The sequence below is a fragment of the Anabrus simplex genome, chromosome 3 (assembly GCF_040414725.1).
Source record: "Anabrus simplex isolate iqAnaSimp1 chromosome 3, ASM4041472v1, whole genome shotgun sequence".
NCBI lineage: Eukaryota > Metazoa > Arthropoda > Insecta > Orthoptera > Tettigoniidae > Anabrus > Anabrus simplex.
This window is the reverse complement of record NC_090267.1, coordinates 260,245,419-260,263,634: the sequence shown is the minus strand read 5'-3', so window position 1 is coordinate 260,263,634 and position 18,216 is coordinate 260,245,419. Positions and strand designations below refer to the sequence as shown.

Here is an 18,216-nt window from a genome sequence, read left to right as displayed (position 1 = left end):
TTTGTCCTGCAGGAGTTGTTTTACTAGCTGGGAAACCTACGTGTACATAGTTGAAATTAACTTTCAGCTTATTAGGTTGTGTTTGTTAAGTACAGAACAATGCTCAAGCGGACAGCGGTGAGAATTTCAATTCAATTCTGTCGTAAAAGTTGTAAATTCGTGTCTTCATCCCGAAGTGTTGCAGCTCTTTTCAGGAACATCCCCAGTGGAGGTAGGTTGCATGTACAGTACGTATGTGACCACATAGGCTACCAGCTTCTCTGCCAGTCTTACATTTCTGGCAGTACCGAGAATAAAACCCGAGCCCTCGAGGACGGCAACTATAACTGTTGCACTACGGAGGTGGACAATTCGGTCGTGAATACTAAATAATGAATACAATTGGCCCGCAGCGGGCGACTAGCGTGCCCTCTAAGCTGTGCTCGGCATATTGCCTGACCCGTAGCTCAGATCCCTGCAAACAGCGCCCAGGCCTCCGTAGCTCAAGCAGGAGAGAATCGGGCGCGAAATTCGAAGTTTGTGGGTTCGGTTCCCACCTGTGTCCGATTGGGCATTTTGTTCTACATTTGACATCTCTTTGGCATATACTGTGTGCAATCGACACGACATAATAAGTATGAAATATTACTATAATATATTATCGACACAGATTGGGCGTCAGTTGTAATTTTGCTGATTCTGCTCTGCTTTAAACTTCAAATAAACAAATACGAAATTATTAATTACCTGAATTTGCGTGCTAGAGTTTACCAAAATGGATTCCTCTAATTTAGATAGAGCATGATAATTTTCTCTTCTCTCTCAGGGCGTGTACATGATGCTTTGTACTGGTATATCCACTACGGGCCTTACCTAACTCACTGAAATTATTACAGAGATGGGAATTGCACCTCGGTTCTTCAATAACTTCTCCACACTAATTTAAAAATGAGCTATCTGTATTCTGATAAAACCATAATCCATGCATGAGCACTTCATCGACACACCTGATTTAAAATAGAAACGCACTCAGTAAACATTAACAAATGCTGGAAGATTCTCCCTATATACAAGAAAATAATCTTGTAATGAAAGCATTTGAGAAATACGCCGAGAAATGAACTGACATTTGTAGCGAGATGAACGAAATGAAATTACATATAGTCCTCTCCGTGTAACGACGTACCCTAAGGGTGCAACCTTACCCTTTCTCCCCTGTAATATTAAGATATTGATTTATGGTTACTTTTCTTGCTGTTGGGTCTTTTTCAGTGTCGGTAACCATACAGTTTAGGGACCCTACTTGCCGATACGACGTCTTACATTTACCGTTAATCTGGCACGTTGGCAACGTTCATCACTGCTCTAGCGTGAAGTGCGTGTTGCCACCGCATCGCCGTTAAAGTCACTAGTGATACATTTGCGAGAATATTTAAAGCATATTTTCTTTTTCTGTGGGATTGTAAATCTATTTGGCTAATACCAGGTAAGTAGGATTGTGGCATGTTCGGATAATGCATTTAATAACATAGTTTGTGTGAAATGATGAAAGTGCTCAAATACGTCAGTCTCATGTCTAGATCTACCGGTGCATGAAATAACTCTTGCGGGACGAAATTTTGGCAGTAGAACTTATAACATTATTATTTTCAAATCCGCAGTGAACTTGAAAGCTGACCTAAATTAAGTTCACGGAGCTTGGCACATTAGTATTCCTATATGTTTCCTGATAAGCTTGAAGATATAACCAGCCTGCAGGCTGAAAATATGCCCAATAATCTCTCTCCTTACTGGTTACCGGTATTGAAGAGAGAAGGAAATATTCGCGCAAAAGAAAGGGAAGTCATTGGATGTCTGGAACTTTCGAAAATCACACTGCAAAGACTTATTAAATAAATTGCATCGTTTAACACGCCCCTCTTTTCAAGAATATGGTTATAGTACGCCTACTGTATATCAAAATAAAGACAGATAATTTAAGTGAGAAAGTGTGTTTATTTCCTTAATTCCTCATTGAGGAGATATTCATAATTATCTTGATTTATTTCATCTTATCTTATATCATTTACTAGGGTAGGGAAACACTCATTATCGGTGTTTACATTGAGGTTAGTTTGTTATGGTTATGTCTGATGATTTTAATATGTAACCAGGCAGGTTGGCAGCAGTGATCAGCCATTACAAAAAAGAGAAAAGAAGAGCATCGGGCGGCGATATTTACTTTCTGGGGTATTTCCTTACGTGGCAATTACTATATATAGTGCCCTTCACTTGTTTTATGCATAAACCCAAGTTTCACAATTTCAACATCGACACATGGTATCCTAAATTAAATTAATTCATTTAATGTTGTACCTTTTAATATTCACTGATTTTATCACTTGGTTTAATTATACTTTCACTTGAGCAAACACACGCTGCTTATTATGCCTTGGAACCTTGTCGTAGGTTATCAAGCACTTTTACCCTTGAACACGTAGTTATTGCTATCCGTGGGTAATATTGTCTGCCTAAGGGCCTGTACTACGACAGCCAGATAAAAGTGCGGTATAAATTTATTTGGCAGTTTGGACATTTATCTGGAAGTTCGGTTGAAACCGCGTACTACGACTTTCGTTTATGTGCAATCTGGGAAAATATTCTCGAGTATAGCTATGCCGAAGTTGGAGAGGCTGTTAACGCTCTTATCTGGGACTTAGCTCTTATCGGGGACGCTGCTGTAAAGAATCAAGATGGCTACTCATGAAGATGAATCTACATCTGCATGATGCTGTGCGAAATTAAGTTGTTACAATGTAATTTATGTATATATTTATGAAGTATGTCATGCTTCCTGTCCAGCTATCACAGAATTCTTAAAAAAATTCCAAGCTAGTAAGTTGTTGCTACTGAGTATATCAGTAATACACAAGCATTCAACAGCATACTTCATAGGTAGCCGTGGTCGTTAGGGCATCAGAGTTTGTTGTTAAGCAGTTTTTCGCGCGTTCGAGTCCCAATAGTCTTAACATTTTTTTACTTTGTAAATGGTCGTCGGTAGGGTACTAGAGGTGACAGTACACATTTCCTAATCATTAAAATGCGTGTCAAAAGCGTGGGTTCTATTCCAAATCTATCCGCGACGCACATATGGAGTAAAGGTATACGACTTTGTTCATGGCGATTCGTCCGTCGAATGAGGATGTTAAGGAGGTTATATTTCTTTTACTTCATAACAACTTGCTACAAAAGTATTTACGCTAAAGTGAGTTAAATGCTTGCCAGTTACTATTCTCACATTGTATTGAAAAGAAAGAAACTAACTACTTATTCAATGAGCAAACAATAAATTGAATTAATAATAAAATTAATGATCCCACGCTGCATCAGTAGCATTAATTACGAATATAAACTTTACTTTCGTCGTAACGCGCAACCTCGTAAATAGTACTAGACAAGAAAAGATACATAACCTGAAACTTTACTTTTGCGTCCAGGTTACATTTTCAGTCTTTTTATTTTCTATAACAGTTTCAATTTCGTTATACAGTTAATTAATTTTAACATTCCTTCGTATGTGTATATTTCAGTCCTAATTCTGTTTTTGACCTGGACTTCCACATTATAGCTTAATAAGAGTCTGATATTGGATTCTAGTAATACAATTTCAAAAGGAATAGAGCTAAACAAACGAAAACACCAGGGAACACGTATACCACCGCGCTAAATTTCACTATATTTTCAGTAACCTTATTACCAACCCAATAAAAATGTTACTACATCTTCCGCATTACAATCCCGCCATTAAAATCCGTTGGTAGTACGCAAGAAAATATTTCACTTCTAGTTTGCAAAACTGCAGCCTACGTATCTAGCTGTTTATCTGACAGTCGTAGTACAGGCCCTAAGTATGCCTGCTCAAGATATGCGGTGACATACAGATAGCACTAGAACATCAACGACATTCACCAACTAGTGACTTTTATCCAGTAATGGAGATGAAACACATAGAAGCAGACCCAGTCACACCTTATATATACATCCGCCTTCCGCCTCTTCAACTCGTCATGACGGACCCTGCCTGGGCTGTAGCTGTCCAGTCGAGACAGAAATTTACTGCGCATACTAAAGGCCTGTTTTCACATGTAGGACTGTGCTTCGGCTGTGCTTCGACCGTGCTACGGCGGTGTCGCCTACTCTGTCTTTTCACATGTAGGACTGTGCTGCGACTGTGCTGTGGTCATGTGGTCCTTGTTCATTGCATCTGTGCTCACAGGTTGGAGACATGGATCCGAACGAAGAAGACGTAGTTATTGCCTGCGCAGCGTACATTGTTTTACAACAAAAGAAGAAGAGAAATAAGAATTATAAAGGCATTCATGTTGTTGAACTAAAATTATCACTTGTTCGTCTATTTTTAAGGAAGACAACTGCGCCACCCTACTACTGCAAACTACCACACAATGTATCTCAACCAACGAGCACAGTACTCAGACAGTGCATTGCGCACTCTATGTTATTCTGTGCTCGTTGGTCACTGGATCACGTACGACCGAGTGCTTCCGATTACCACCGAAATAAGACGGAAGTCCGGCTTGGCGACACTAGGGCGACCGTTTCTAATTTTCACATGTGGTACTGTGCTGAGACCAGGCGACGACTGTGTGGGCCGTAATCGCTCTGCTTGGCGATCCATGACAGCACGGTACCAACACGGTAGGGACACAGTCCTACATGTGAAAATACTCAACTGCTGTTCAATGTAAATGGAATGGTTTATACTGTTTGGCGATTGCGGACGACACAGCACGGTCGAAGCACAGTCGCAGCACAGTCCTACATGTGAAAACAGGCCTTAAAGCTCATTCCATGTTAAGAAAACAATATAGCTCGTATGGGCCTTCAAGGAATGAACAAACCCCCTCTTAGATACTCATAATTCATCGTGATTAAGGAATATTATAATGTACTTCATATTGTTTTGTGAAAGAAGGAAAATGGATGAGACATGTTTTTGCCCGTGAGTTATTAAAATAACTACTTAACATTCTGTGTTTAATAAATACATTCGCATGGAGGAAGCACAATGGCCATCGCTTCGTTGCCTTCCTTGATTTTCCTTCTGAGTCGCTCTAGCACATGCAACGCGTAGTCCGTTACACTGCGAATCGCCGGCAGCTTATCACTGTGGAGGAAAAGTTTATTTGTGTTGTAATATTCTTGTACTGTACAGCATTTGTTACTGAAGATTTTGATATTGTGGTGTGCAGCGATACATCACGGCATGATTTGTACTGATATAGAAATTCGCTATGATTTTGATCTGTGCTTGGCTTTGTTATTTAACTTTTGTTTCTTAAGCACATTTTATTTTTGCCACATTTTTACCACTTTTTCACAAGCGTATTTGATTGTTACCATTCTTTTCGTGGGGCGATATGACGGCACAATAGTACTCGGCGTTACCTGGGCAAATTTATTAAATGCAATTAACTGCATCCCCTACCCCCGAGCCTGTCAAAATTATCCGTTGTATATTTTCTCCCAGTTTGCCTTGAACTTCAATACTGAGGTTTTGTATATTAAATAGTTTCCCCATGTTGCTGTAAAAACCTAAATACCTCTTCTGCCCCCTCTTTCAAACCCCTGTACCTTAGGTTTAAAAAAAAATTGCAGCTTAGTTTCTTCTTTTATTTTGAACTTCAATACCGAGTGTCACCGATATATATGACACGGTTTTCCCGCGATGCTGTTTAGCAGAGCCGTTCGATATGGCAACCCTGTTGTCATGAGAGAAATACGTGGAATGACCTATAGGTGCGTTAATATCATACTGACATCATCCTTCTGGCTGAGCTGTTGGCGCAGACCTGACTCATAAATTTCCAATGATATAACTATAGCTGTGTATTTTCCAACTACTGTACAAAATACATTATGTACAGGTTCCAATACGGAGACCTTCCAGCTTCTAGTGTTTACCTTATAACTAAATTAACACACAAATACACATACGGTAATTATTAATGCGTTGTAATAAATACAGCGTGGGTGCGTTGAAAGTCTATTTCCAGTACAATGTGGCGGAAAAAGATAAATATTCGATTCTACCCATACAGTCTTGACGCATTATTACCGACTCTTTAAATGTCGTCAGTCTGACTCTACTAGAACAAAATTAGAAAATAGTGATGCAAGGAAAGGAAGAAAGAAAGAAAGAAAGAAAAAAGGAAATAAATAAAGAAAAAAAATCGAAATTTGATCTCGAATTTAATGATGCATACAGGCGTTGTACGAATGTTGTCCATGTAATAAAAGTATAGTACGCGCACCTTTTAGTGATAGATGGACACCCTAGTGCCGAATTGGTCGACCTGGGTTATTTGCGATATTCGTGTTTTTTTTTTGTTTTTTTGCTAGGGGCTTTACGTCGCACCGACACAGATAGGTCTTATGGCGACGATGGGATAGGAAAAGCCTAGGAGTTGGAAGGAAGCGGCCGTGGCCTTAATTAAGGTACAGCCCCAGCATTTGCCTGGTGTGAAAATGGGAAACCACGGAAAACCATTTTCAGGGCTGCCGATAGTGGGATTCGAACCTACTATCTCCCGGATGGAGATTCGTATTGGCAACCTTTGAAACACAAACTATGAATCGCTTACGCATCGCTGTGCGACATCTGGCGTACACTTTACGTACTAGTGCTGTAGTTTACACAGGAAAGCCAAACTATAGAATTAATGCTATAGGAACAAGATTCGCATCAAGAAATGTTATATAATGTGTGTGACACAGTTGTTGACTTAAGATAATAAAGATTTAGAAAATTCTCATCGATCGATAATATTATCGATTGTCCGACTCGTTGGCTGAACGGTCAGCGTACTGGCCTTCGGTTCAGAGGGTCCCCGGTTCGATTCCCGGCCGGGTCGGGGATTTTAACCTTAATTGGTTAATTCCAATGGCACGGGGGCTGGGTGTATGTGTTGTCTTCATCATCATTTCATCCTCATCACGACGCATAGGTCGCCTATGGGCGTCAAATAGAAAGACCTGCACCTGGCGAGCCGAACCCGTCCTGGGTTATCCTGGCACTAAAAGCCATACGACATTTCATTTTTCATTATCGATTCAATTCAGATTTCATTTCCATTTAGTTGGCAGTACTACCGGAACCGGGAAAGCTCCCTCCTTACTCCTCAACACCTGACAAAAATCTATCGCTAAAAGGTGCACGTACTATACATAGATTCATTCATACTTTCATAAGTTTTTTGTGGCAATCACTGCAGTTTATCATCATCATCATCATCATCATCATCATCATCATCATCATCATCATCATCATCATCATCATCATCATTGCGGACGTATGTCTTCAGTAAAGCATACCAGTCTCTTTCTGATGTATTTTGACGTCGGTAGAACTCCCCTCCCAACTGTTGATCGACATAGGCCACGTGCCATGTTACAGAAAGCCCGTGATAATTGAACAGGAATCAGTCTCTTGCAAAACACGAGAAGCGAGCATAAAAGAGATTAGGCTGAAACGTTTGTGCAATGAACTTCAGTTGGAGCTTTGTACGTAGCAGTCACCGGAAACCATGCAATTAATCATTTAAATCAAATGTGAATGAGCGATATTACTCCGTCTCACAGAAGCAGCAGTTTTTGACCGCCCTTGATGTTTTAGGAAAGTTTAACAACGTAATTCACACTGAAAATCAATAAACTTTCACGGCATTCTGTCTGCTTGTAGGCTATTTCACGAGACCAAGATTGGGCACGAGTGTAGCCTATCGCAGTGTAAAATACCCTATTTGCAAATTGACTTAATTTACATGAAGTAAATTAAGAAGTACGTTTTCTGGCGAAAGAAAGAAACACATCCATGGTTGGAGATTGTTTTTATGTCCTGACTGGCTATTTCTAGGCACGTCGGATTCACGACGTTCAATTTTTACCCTCTCACTTTATCACTTATCAGAACAGGGTTATTTGTCGAGAATGTTATAGGAGAAAATGTAGGACAGATAGTGTAATAATAATAATAATAATAATAATAATAATAATAATACGTATTTGAATCTTTTTGAGACTATCGTGAACGTATCTACTGTACATGAATAAAATGATCCCAGTTTTCAGACTTACAAGATATATATTGTTCAATTATTCTCGGAACTGTGTAAGGATCTATCCATCGTGAGTACAGCATTTTTCACACTTGTCGATCTAATCTAATTTTCGTTTTCATGAGGTTGAATAAGTTATATTCATTTTATTGCAGCTCATAATCTGGAAGTTGTACTGTCCAAATGTAATGTTTCTAATGGAATTATGGAGATATTATCCCTTTATTTTCTCCTTTGACTCTCTATTATTATTATTATTATTACTATTATTATTATTATTATTATTATTATTATTATTATTATTATTATTATTATTATTATTATTGCCATGATCCTTAAGGCGTCAAGTCTCTATGGTCCTACACCTTGTTTAGTTGGTTCGAGGCCCATTGGTCGAAAACATTTTCACCATCATAATGTTAACCGGCAGGGTAAGAGAGGTAAGAGAGATTGAGTCTGTAACTGATCTAAAGCCAAATAAATTAAAAAAAAAAAAAAAAAAGAGAGATTGCGTGCCAAAAGCCTGTATTCAGCTCCAAACCTCTCTGCAGTGTTCATGTGGGGTGCGGGCATTTGACGCTGTTCATGGTGATTCGTCCGTCGGGTGGTGACATTAAACCTTGAGCAGATCCCTTGGTGCTATTTGACAGGAATAGGCTATGTGTCGGCACCGGGTTTCACCCTATCCTTTCCGGGTTTCACCCTATCCTTTCCTACGATCATATATAACATAATTAATTTCATCTGATTAACTCCTCTGATGAGGTTGACGTCAGGAAGGGCATCTGGTCTCAAAAACTCGCTATGAAGATTCATTTTGCTTAATACCCGACTCCGCAGTGAAACGGGACTGCCGCCTGTGTGGTTCAGACTAACTCAGACGGTTGAGGCTCTGGCCTTCTGAACTCAACTTGACAGGTTCTATCCTAGCTCAGTCCTGTAGTATTTGAAGGTACTCAGATATGTCAACCTCGTATCGGTAGATTTACTGGCCCGTAAAAGAACTCCTGCGAGACAAAATTCCGGCACGTCGGCGTCTCCGAAAAACCGTAAAAGTAGTTAGTGGGACTTAAAGCAAATACCATTATTATTAAACAAATTGCAGTGCTAAGGTTTAAAATGTTGGGCCAATTTCGATCTCCGTTTCTCCAAACGTCTGTAGTTTCTTCGTTTCTGACTCGGTTGAAGTATCAAATACCCCTGGTGCACATTTCAATGCTATGTACGCTCTTGAGAAACCTTTCATCTAGGTGTTCTGCTCTGTCTTGCACTAGCGCTTCTTTGTCGGCTTGAAGAGAACTGGTACTATTTTTCCCTCGTACGCACACTTACTCAACGGAATTAAATATATTTTACATTTAAGACAAATCTGAATTTTATCCGTTAACAAATTTATTATATTTTGCTTTTAATCCATCCATCCACATAAAAATCAGATATCCAGGCAGGTGCAAATAACTGGGAATACCAACGTCCATAAAACTTAGGCGCCAAACTCCTATTTCCAGTTGCCATGACGATCTGACGCCCGTAGGATTTTTCTGGGTCTGATTATTATTATTATTATTATTATTATTATTATTATTATTATTATTATTATTATTATTATTATTATTATTTGTCGCCCAGGAGTTCTTTTACGTGTTGTTAAATCTTTCGAGCCGAGACTAATGTATTTGAGCACCTTCGAATACCATCGGACTGAGCCAGGATCGAACCTGGCAAGTTGGACTCAGAACATTTTGGATCTAAAAATCACGCTGTTTTGAATGCCTTCTGTGATTCCTGCCAATTTAAGCCAGTTTTGGATTTCGCCTATCCATTTCATAGCGTCTGTTTTCGTAGAATTCAACTATTCAACTATGTCTTTTTGAGTGTCCGTAAAATTTTAATCTGGATTTTCTTATGTCGCTATGAATTTCTTTGTATTGTTGGATTTCTTGTTCATTCCTGCGTCTGTATTGTTCGCCTGGGAGTTTTAAACCTAGAATTCTCCGTATAATTTTGTGTCAAATTTTCGGTGGCTGGTTTCCTGTTCAAAATTAGTTAACGATCCATAGAAACATTCTTATTTAATGGTCGTATTGTAATGTCTTTGTAATTATTTATTTATTTAAATTATTTATTTAGTTAGTTAGCTTCCTTAACTTCAACCGCCCGTCAGACAAAGCATATCAAAGAGCAATATTTTCAAGTTAAAAAAAAAAAAAATTCACACGGAAATGACATCGATCATTTTAGATATAATACTGCCCCCCTGCTCCAGCACGTAACTTCTCTGTCCACGTTGTACTTCTTAGTTCAATATTTTTAGAATAAAACAGTGACACAACAACTTCGCTTTGGAACAGCGAGCTGAAAGAGTTATCGTGTTGGGTCACGGCAGTTTTGGTTTGTAATTACCTGGGTCTTCAAACATCTCGCTCTTTTGCTGTATGTTCCACATTAATTTGCACACAAAAGAAGTTGCTCTTTTATCGGTCAGACGCATTGAAATTCAGTTTCATATTATGCTAAAGAATCGGGCATGCTCTCTATTTTTCAATCAATTCTTCCGCATGTTTGACTGCGCATAGAGTCCTCTCTTTGAGAGAAAGGCTCGCTCACAAAGGTGGATCTCGCCATGGTTCAATTTCCCGTCTCACAAGGAAAGGAGTGAGTGTGTCTCTCTCTCGGACTGCTATAAAATAATGCGGCAGTCTGAAAGCGCAGCCGAGCGGGAAAAACAACGAACGAAATGTCCAGCTAGCTGGACTGGAGCGGAGCGGTCTGCTGAAGCATGTGATGATGCTATCTTGCGCTCCGCCTCGCCGGAAATATCGAATTAGTAGCGTGGACAGAGATGGAGGCTTTCCGCAATAAAGACACTGCCGTTGTGTCTGTCCCCCCGCTCGGCTAGCGGTCAACATGGCGTCACAGACGACTGCAGCCACGAGAGAAATAAATAATTTAGGGGAAATCCGTGAATCGTACATCTGGGTGCAGGTAGAATAATCTACGGTACCAAGTTCTCTGACCCACGAGTAATTAATGAACTTCTTAAGTTGCACACCCCACGGGGAACCCGGTCCATTCTGATTACGTGCTTTTCCTCGTTTCGGTGACTGATGTGAAATGTATATTGTTATCTATCTCCTCCTCTCCATACTCTCGGTTCTAGTAAACTGAACTCAACTATTATTATGGTAGAAGAATGAACGAAACTCTGATATATATTTAGCCATAATCCATGTTTAATCTTGGATTGAGGTCGAAGATCACCCAGGGGTTAGATTTCTTCGCCTTTACCGGTCACGTTCATGTTAGTGCTATCGGTTCTTCACAATTCATTGTTGTTCTTGACATTGCCATTGGCAGCAGTAAACGATTTATAGGCTATAGAGTTGCGCCTAAATGCTGTTTTTATATGCAGGCCCGGCCTAAACGAATTTCTAACACAGTACTGCCTGTGATATTAGCACCCCGATCCGGGTTTTGAAGGTTTTATTTATTTATTTATTTATTTATTTATTTATTTATTTATTTATTTATTTATTTATTTATTCTTCCCCCACTTGGAGGCTGCCAAAAAAGGCAAAGCATACATAAAAAGTGGATAGACAACTACAAACGTAGTGCAAAATATATTGTGTAACATATTTATCATATTATACCTATTCTCATTAAAAAATCGTATCGATATTTTGAAACCTCTGAGGAACTCCTTATAAGACAAGGATATAGCTGAGAGAGACTGTAAGGAGGTACTGAGGTTTACTGGTGGTCAGCAAACGACGGAGATGATGGAACATTACTTCGTCCACGAACCCCAGAATGGTTAAAATGTTACAATTTCCGTGCTTTCTTTCCAGGGTTGTAGTTCTCATGTCCTGGAACTGATACGACGTGAGGAGGCCCAAAGTACTGGGTAATCCCCAAAATCTTCCTCCACAGCGATCACATCCCTCTAGTCTTCAGTAACGCCCATCTTCCTAATGTCATCTTCTATTCCATCCAGTCTTCTTAGGCGGTTTGATTCATTCAGTCTAGAATGGCTTTCGGATACTCGGTCGCTGTTCATTCTTCTGACGATATCTTCTTCCTCATCTACCGCTTTTTCCCACATCTGTGGGGTCGCGGGTGCGAACTGTGTCGCACATATGGATTTGGCCCTGTTGGAGGGATGCAAAACACTATTGCGTGTTTCTGTGGTGAATGGTAGCGTAGTGTAGTGTATTGTCTGAATGTGATGAGGAAAGTGTTGGGACAAACACAAACACCCAGTCCTCGAGTCTGAACAATTAATCAGACGCGATTAAAATCCCCGATTCGGCCGGGAATCGAATCCAGGGCCCTCTGATCCGAAAGTCTCAACGCTGACCATTCAATCAGTGACTCGGACGTGTCGTCTGACGATATAATTAAAATTAATATTTTGTCCCTACACTTCATATTTTAGCTTCTTTGTATTTATCTCGGATTAGGTATACAGAAGTCGAAAATATGTTCAGTTCATTTTTTCTCCCTGGATCTGATTGTTAGTTTGAACATCACGGAAAAACGGCTTGACGGAATTTCTTGAAGCTCGGTATTTAAGTTCTTTTTTTTAATACGTTGCTTTACGTCGCACCAACACAGATAGGTCTTATGGCGACGACGGGACTGGGAGGGGGCTAGGAGTGGGAAGGAAGCGGCCGTGGCCTTAATTAAGGTACAGCCCCATCATTTGCCTGGTGTGAAAATGGGAACCACGGAAAACCATATTCAGGACTGCCGACAGTGGGGTTCGAACCCACTATCTCACGAATGCTGGATACTGGTCGCACTTAAGCGACTGCAGCTATCGAGCTCGGTGTATTTAAGTTCAAGGGATATCCTGAGAGTGCTCTAGGCTGTATGTTATTTGATTAGTCTACAGTGGCGTAGCAATATTAAGGGGACCATACCAGAAAATGTCAATTTTTTCGTTAATAAAAACTGTAGCCTTCGTTATAAAAGTTGTATATTTCCAATGTTTTATGTACTTTTACCTTACGGACAATAATAACGGATGGGTTTGCGATTATTATATTTTTCACAAACTTCAGATATCTCCGAAAATATTAGTCCTGTCTAAAAATGTACACAACATAGAAAAACTATTTTTCAATATTTTATGTCTGAATTGTGTGTGTTGTTTGGATTACAATACACAATGAAATACAGACAGGTATTCTGTGTGCTACGCGACTGTTGCTTCACGTCATAGTTTCAAGGTCGTGAATTCATCCTGGTCATCCCTGGTCTATGGTTGCTGCCAGGACAGTCAACACACGAGTATTTAGTTCTGAATTAGCTGCCTCTCAAGACATTATTGGTACTGGATATGAACTGAATTGCATTCAATCAACTTGATAATGCCCGGAGTTCCCTTTCAACATTTTTTCAAAAACTACTTTAGTCTGATAGTGGTAGTGATTGTTGTTTTCAGCAGCGAATGAAGGGGATCATCATCCTCTCTAAACATTATGTCAAAGGAGGAGGAAGACGTCAGACTTTATGAAAAGTAAAGATATCATTAAAAGAAGGAAAATGAAAGGCTTAGTAAATACCATTGAAACAAATTAGGCAAGAAAGGTCAGAAGAAAGGTGAAATTGAAGAACACGCTGCATGTAATTGGAAGCACACCTGTCCCGTAAGGCACGAGTCCTTAGAAAAATGGTATTGAGTTGGAAATAGCCAAGTAGCCATAATAGAATAGGATTAAATTTACTATGAAGTTAGGTTGGCATCCAACTATTTGCACTGTAACGTGTGAATCTCAGTTTGACATTACATATAGGGCAGTGATACTGCTAATTAGGAACCCCTCAGCAGCCTTGGTTTCAGGAGATGCTAGGTTCTCTAACTTACCTGTCATGGGTCCCTTATTTAAGAATGTTCAAACTATAGTATAACCAACTGTGCCAAGATTCACTTAGTGATCCAGAAGCACAAGAAGCTAGTGTCTAACCTAGCTGTAGTACTTGATCTTCACTTTTGTCACCCCTTGATGTAGGACAGGATTTTTCCTGGGTCCTTCTTTTCCTGCCACTTTCTTGCCTTTCCTTTTAAGTGTGTACTCTCAATGCTTAAAATTCTTCAGTCGTAAAGAGATGATTTTTGCTATAGAATTTATTTAACAGAATAGCCAGTTAATTTTTGAGTGCATTGAAGCGTAATTGATAACTATTTCTGGAAATTTAATTTAAACATATTTATACATATTGTTCATTTTGATAGGGATAGAGGAATATTAATTTGTTGTATGTCTACAAAGGGAGATGTATTTGACTGAATGTTAAAATTTTTTATTTTGGTCAAAGTGTCAAGAGTCATGTAAAACTGCAAGCATGTTTAGCTTGAAGTATTCTTGATGTATATTTAAATGATGCTCTCTTTCTATAAATTATTATTTTATTGATATTTTATTTTTAGGACGCAATGAGCTGATAGCACGGTACATTAAGCTACGCACTGGGAAGACGAGAACGCGGAAGCAAGTGAGCTCGCACATACAAGTGTTGGCAAGGAGAAAACTGCGCGAAATCCAGGCAAAACTCAAAGTTGTAAGTATCCACTTTACTGTACAGTATAGTAAAGTGAAAGATTCTCAGAAATGATTTTGAAGCCTGAACCGCTGAGCTAATTTTATTGCCTTTAAGGAATTAACCGTTCATATTTGGTTTCTCCGTTTCTGGAAGTGCAGAGCTATGCAAACTACTCAATAGATCATAAGGTACACAAAGAATGTTTACTAACTTCTGTTAACATTAAAGAAGTGTGTTGTTTGCCTCTAAATCAAAGGTATGTAATTCAAGTAATAATGATTGGTAGGAAATTGTTGGCTTACGTATGTGCTGAGTTTCTTTCCAGAACATTAAACATTCTCATGTGATGTCACTTTATTGCAAATTAGAGATTTTAAAAACCAAGTACTTCTGTCAATTTTGTCTGGGATGAATTTGTTTCTAACTGATTTATTAATTTTGTGACATGTAAGTAATTCAGAGGTCTGATACACTACATGACAACATGAAGACATCTCAACTTGGTCTATGACCAAATGAAACAGACAGTAAACTCATATAGCAACGTGTTTTGAGATGATTTTATTGTGCATCATGTTAACGAAACGAAAACAGGTTATAACGACAATCAACGAAAAATTATCAGCAGTTAAAAAAATTGACAGTGGTGAGATTTTTTTGTAGAACAGTGGCAGCCGATTTTGACGTTGGTATTTCCATTGTTTCTGACTGGGTCAAAATGAAAAAGTTAGATGAACATGCTTCAAAAATACATAGCAAGAAAACAATGAAAGCCTGTCAAAATAAAAAAGTAAGTGAGGCTGTGTTTTAATGGTTCCAGTTATTTAAGAAAATTCCAAGATGTTATCTGAACTGATGGGTGAGAAGGCTGGTTGGCTAGAAATGTGAAAAAATAGGTACGGCATACATCAAATGAATGTTTGTGGAAGAAAGTTATCTGCCATTGTTGATGCTTTAGACATTTTCTAAACAGAAATGGATGAATTTATGCAAGGATACAGCAAAGATTAGATTTTCAATGGGGATGAGACAGGTTTAAATTTTAAAATGTTACTGAAAATATCACTCTCTTCAAGAAACAAAAAGAGTGCTTCTGGACACAAAACGAACAAAGAAAAAGTGACACTTTTGTTCTAAATCAACTCTTCTGGAACTCTCATTCGTGCTGGAGTTGGAAATAGAACTGTAGTTGTTGTGAAGCTAAGAAAGGTTTCAAGCTCTTGGTCGCCTAGTGTTCCAGTATATTCCTTGAATAAAAAAATACATCTGTCACTTCCGTCTGGAATGAAATTGTTTCTAACCGATTTATTAATTTTGTGTGATATGTAAGATGTAGGTCTGATACATTACAGACGACATGAAGACACCTCAACTTCGTCCATGACCAAATGAAATAGAAACGGAGGAGTCGCATGGCGAACCCTGCTGTTAGATATGCCAAACGGCGGTGATCATGATGATGAGGATACAGTAGAACTTGGGTTAACTTCAATCTGAAAGATACAGAAATAAAAAATTGAATTATTCATAAGTTCAGATTAAACAATCTCACCCTGTACTTACCCAAATCTCACATACAGAACTGTCCCTACACGTTGGGTAGTTCCTGGAGTTGCAATGGGAATGGAATATGGCAAAACAAATACAGTCCAGAAAACTTTACATGACATTTTATCATAAATGCATGACAAAATCTTGTAAACCATTTTAAACATAATATAATTTAAGTGAAGTAGGCTGGCTTCTATGCTTTACTGAAAAACAAAAGCAGCTATCCTGACATGACACACTGTACAGTACTGTAAGCACTTTTCTATAAACAAAAGCAGCGTATGTTCGCATATTAGTTTTTTGTTACTAGCAAAGCCTAGTCATAGTCGCTTACTCCATCTTTAGTTAATGAAGGATTATTACCAAGTGTCCCGAAGTCTTCAGTAATCAGTGGAATGTCTCATTTCATCTGTTGACAGCTGCCATCAACTCCATGTGGAGTTTGGGGTTTAGACATAATGAGCAGGTTTTTCTGGTTACTGAAACTCGGAGTTCACTACTGAGAAGGCTATTCAAGGAACATACAGTTAGTCAACCATGAGCTTAAACCTTTTGTTGGCTTCACAATTACAGTGACTGAATTGATAGTAATTTAGAATATGGAGTTTTCATAAAGATGCGTTGTTATATTCATCGCTATTTTAATCCTTGGCTGTCAAATAAAATTATTAGGTTATGTTTCAATTCGTATTTATTTTCCTGAAAATTGTGTGTGTTGCTATATATGGTAGAACCTATGTTAACAGAACGGGGGAGGGGAGAGGTGGTTTCAGATAACCAGAATTACGGATAATAATTAAAAGATAATTTTTAGAGGTTAAGAAACAGTTTTTGAAATTCTAGGTGAATGTAAATTAAGACAATAATACATGAACTATTGTACATATTTAGGAAAAACCCAATGTTCCATAGTGCATATACTTAAACTAAACAGTATGTACTAATTTTTTTAAAAAGAAAGTTTTCTATTTTCTGTTGTGTTTCCTCTTCACTTCATTTTCTAGCTGTTATGTCACACCAGCATTTAATTTGCAGAACATCAGAAGGCTTTGATTCGTCACACCTTTCGACGATCCATAATGCTATGAAAATATACTCTTTGAGAAAACTCTTAATTTATGCAGCCTAATTTTATATCCCATATTTTGAACTATCACTTCTAAGGCATTGAATATCTCATCTGTGGTATCATAGCTGGTGCTCTTTGCTGTGTCATCATCTTTGTCTTCTGCTCCATTGTTCTTGTCCTGTGATTCAGGGTTGGCTGTTCCATTGTTGTCTTCAGTTAAAATCCTTTCGAATAGATTATTCCAAAAAATTTCCAGGGTTAATGATTTTATTTTCTCCCAGGATTGAGCACACCATAAACTGCACCCTCCACGTTGATGGTTTTCAATATTTCAGGAATACTTTGTGATTTGTCTCTTGCAACAGATATCTAAGAAAATGCCCAATGGCGCCTTTTGAAGCATTCTATTAAAACTGAGCTGTAATGTCGTCACCCTGCAGATTCTATGGGTATATAGCGGCATTATTGATTAACAAAACTGCTTTTGTAGGAAGATTTTTAGAACTTCAAAAAAAAATGCTCAACATTAGGGACAAATTCATCATTAAACTATTCAATGAACAAATCAGTGGAGGACATCCAGGAACATTTTCTGGTTTGGGAAGAGCAATTGCCAAATTATCCTTCAAAGCCCTGTAATTTTTATCTTTTTCTTTTTTAGTTCTTATGCACGTACTAGCTGATGTACCCGTGCTTCGCTATAGAATTCTCAGAAAGACTGTCTGTATGGTTTTCCCAACTGAAGTCAACACAGGTCATTACAATGATGTCAGTACGAATGTCGCAATTAAAAGCGATACTGTCATATTAAATACTCGATCAAATGAAAAAGCGCACATTTTCTCACTGCTAACGAAAAGTACTACACTGCCAATCCAACAGTTCAAAGTTCCAGAGCTAGAATGATTAGGCCGCAGACAGCCGCAAACACTCCTGTCATTATTCCGTTTAAGT

General features: G+C 38.6%; 1 protein-coding gene across 7 annotated transcripts in view; it reads left to right on the top strand.

The window, feature by feature from the left end:
* Nucleotides 1-18,216, top strand: part of sd (TEA domain transcription factor 1 homolog scalloped) — a 645,214-nt gene that overhangs the window by 579,647 nt on the left and 47,351 nt on the right. For all 7 annotated transcript variants that reach the window (XM_067144328.2, XM_067144329.2, XM_067144327.2 and 4 more), the window contains one exon: nt 14,530-14,660. In XM_067144328.2, coding sequence (XP_067000429.1) covers nt 14,530-14,660 — 131 coding nt within the window. The remainder of the gene's footprint in view (nt 1-14,529; nt 14,661-18,216) is intronic.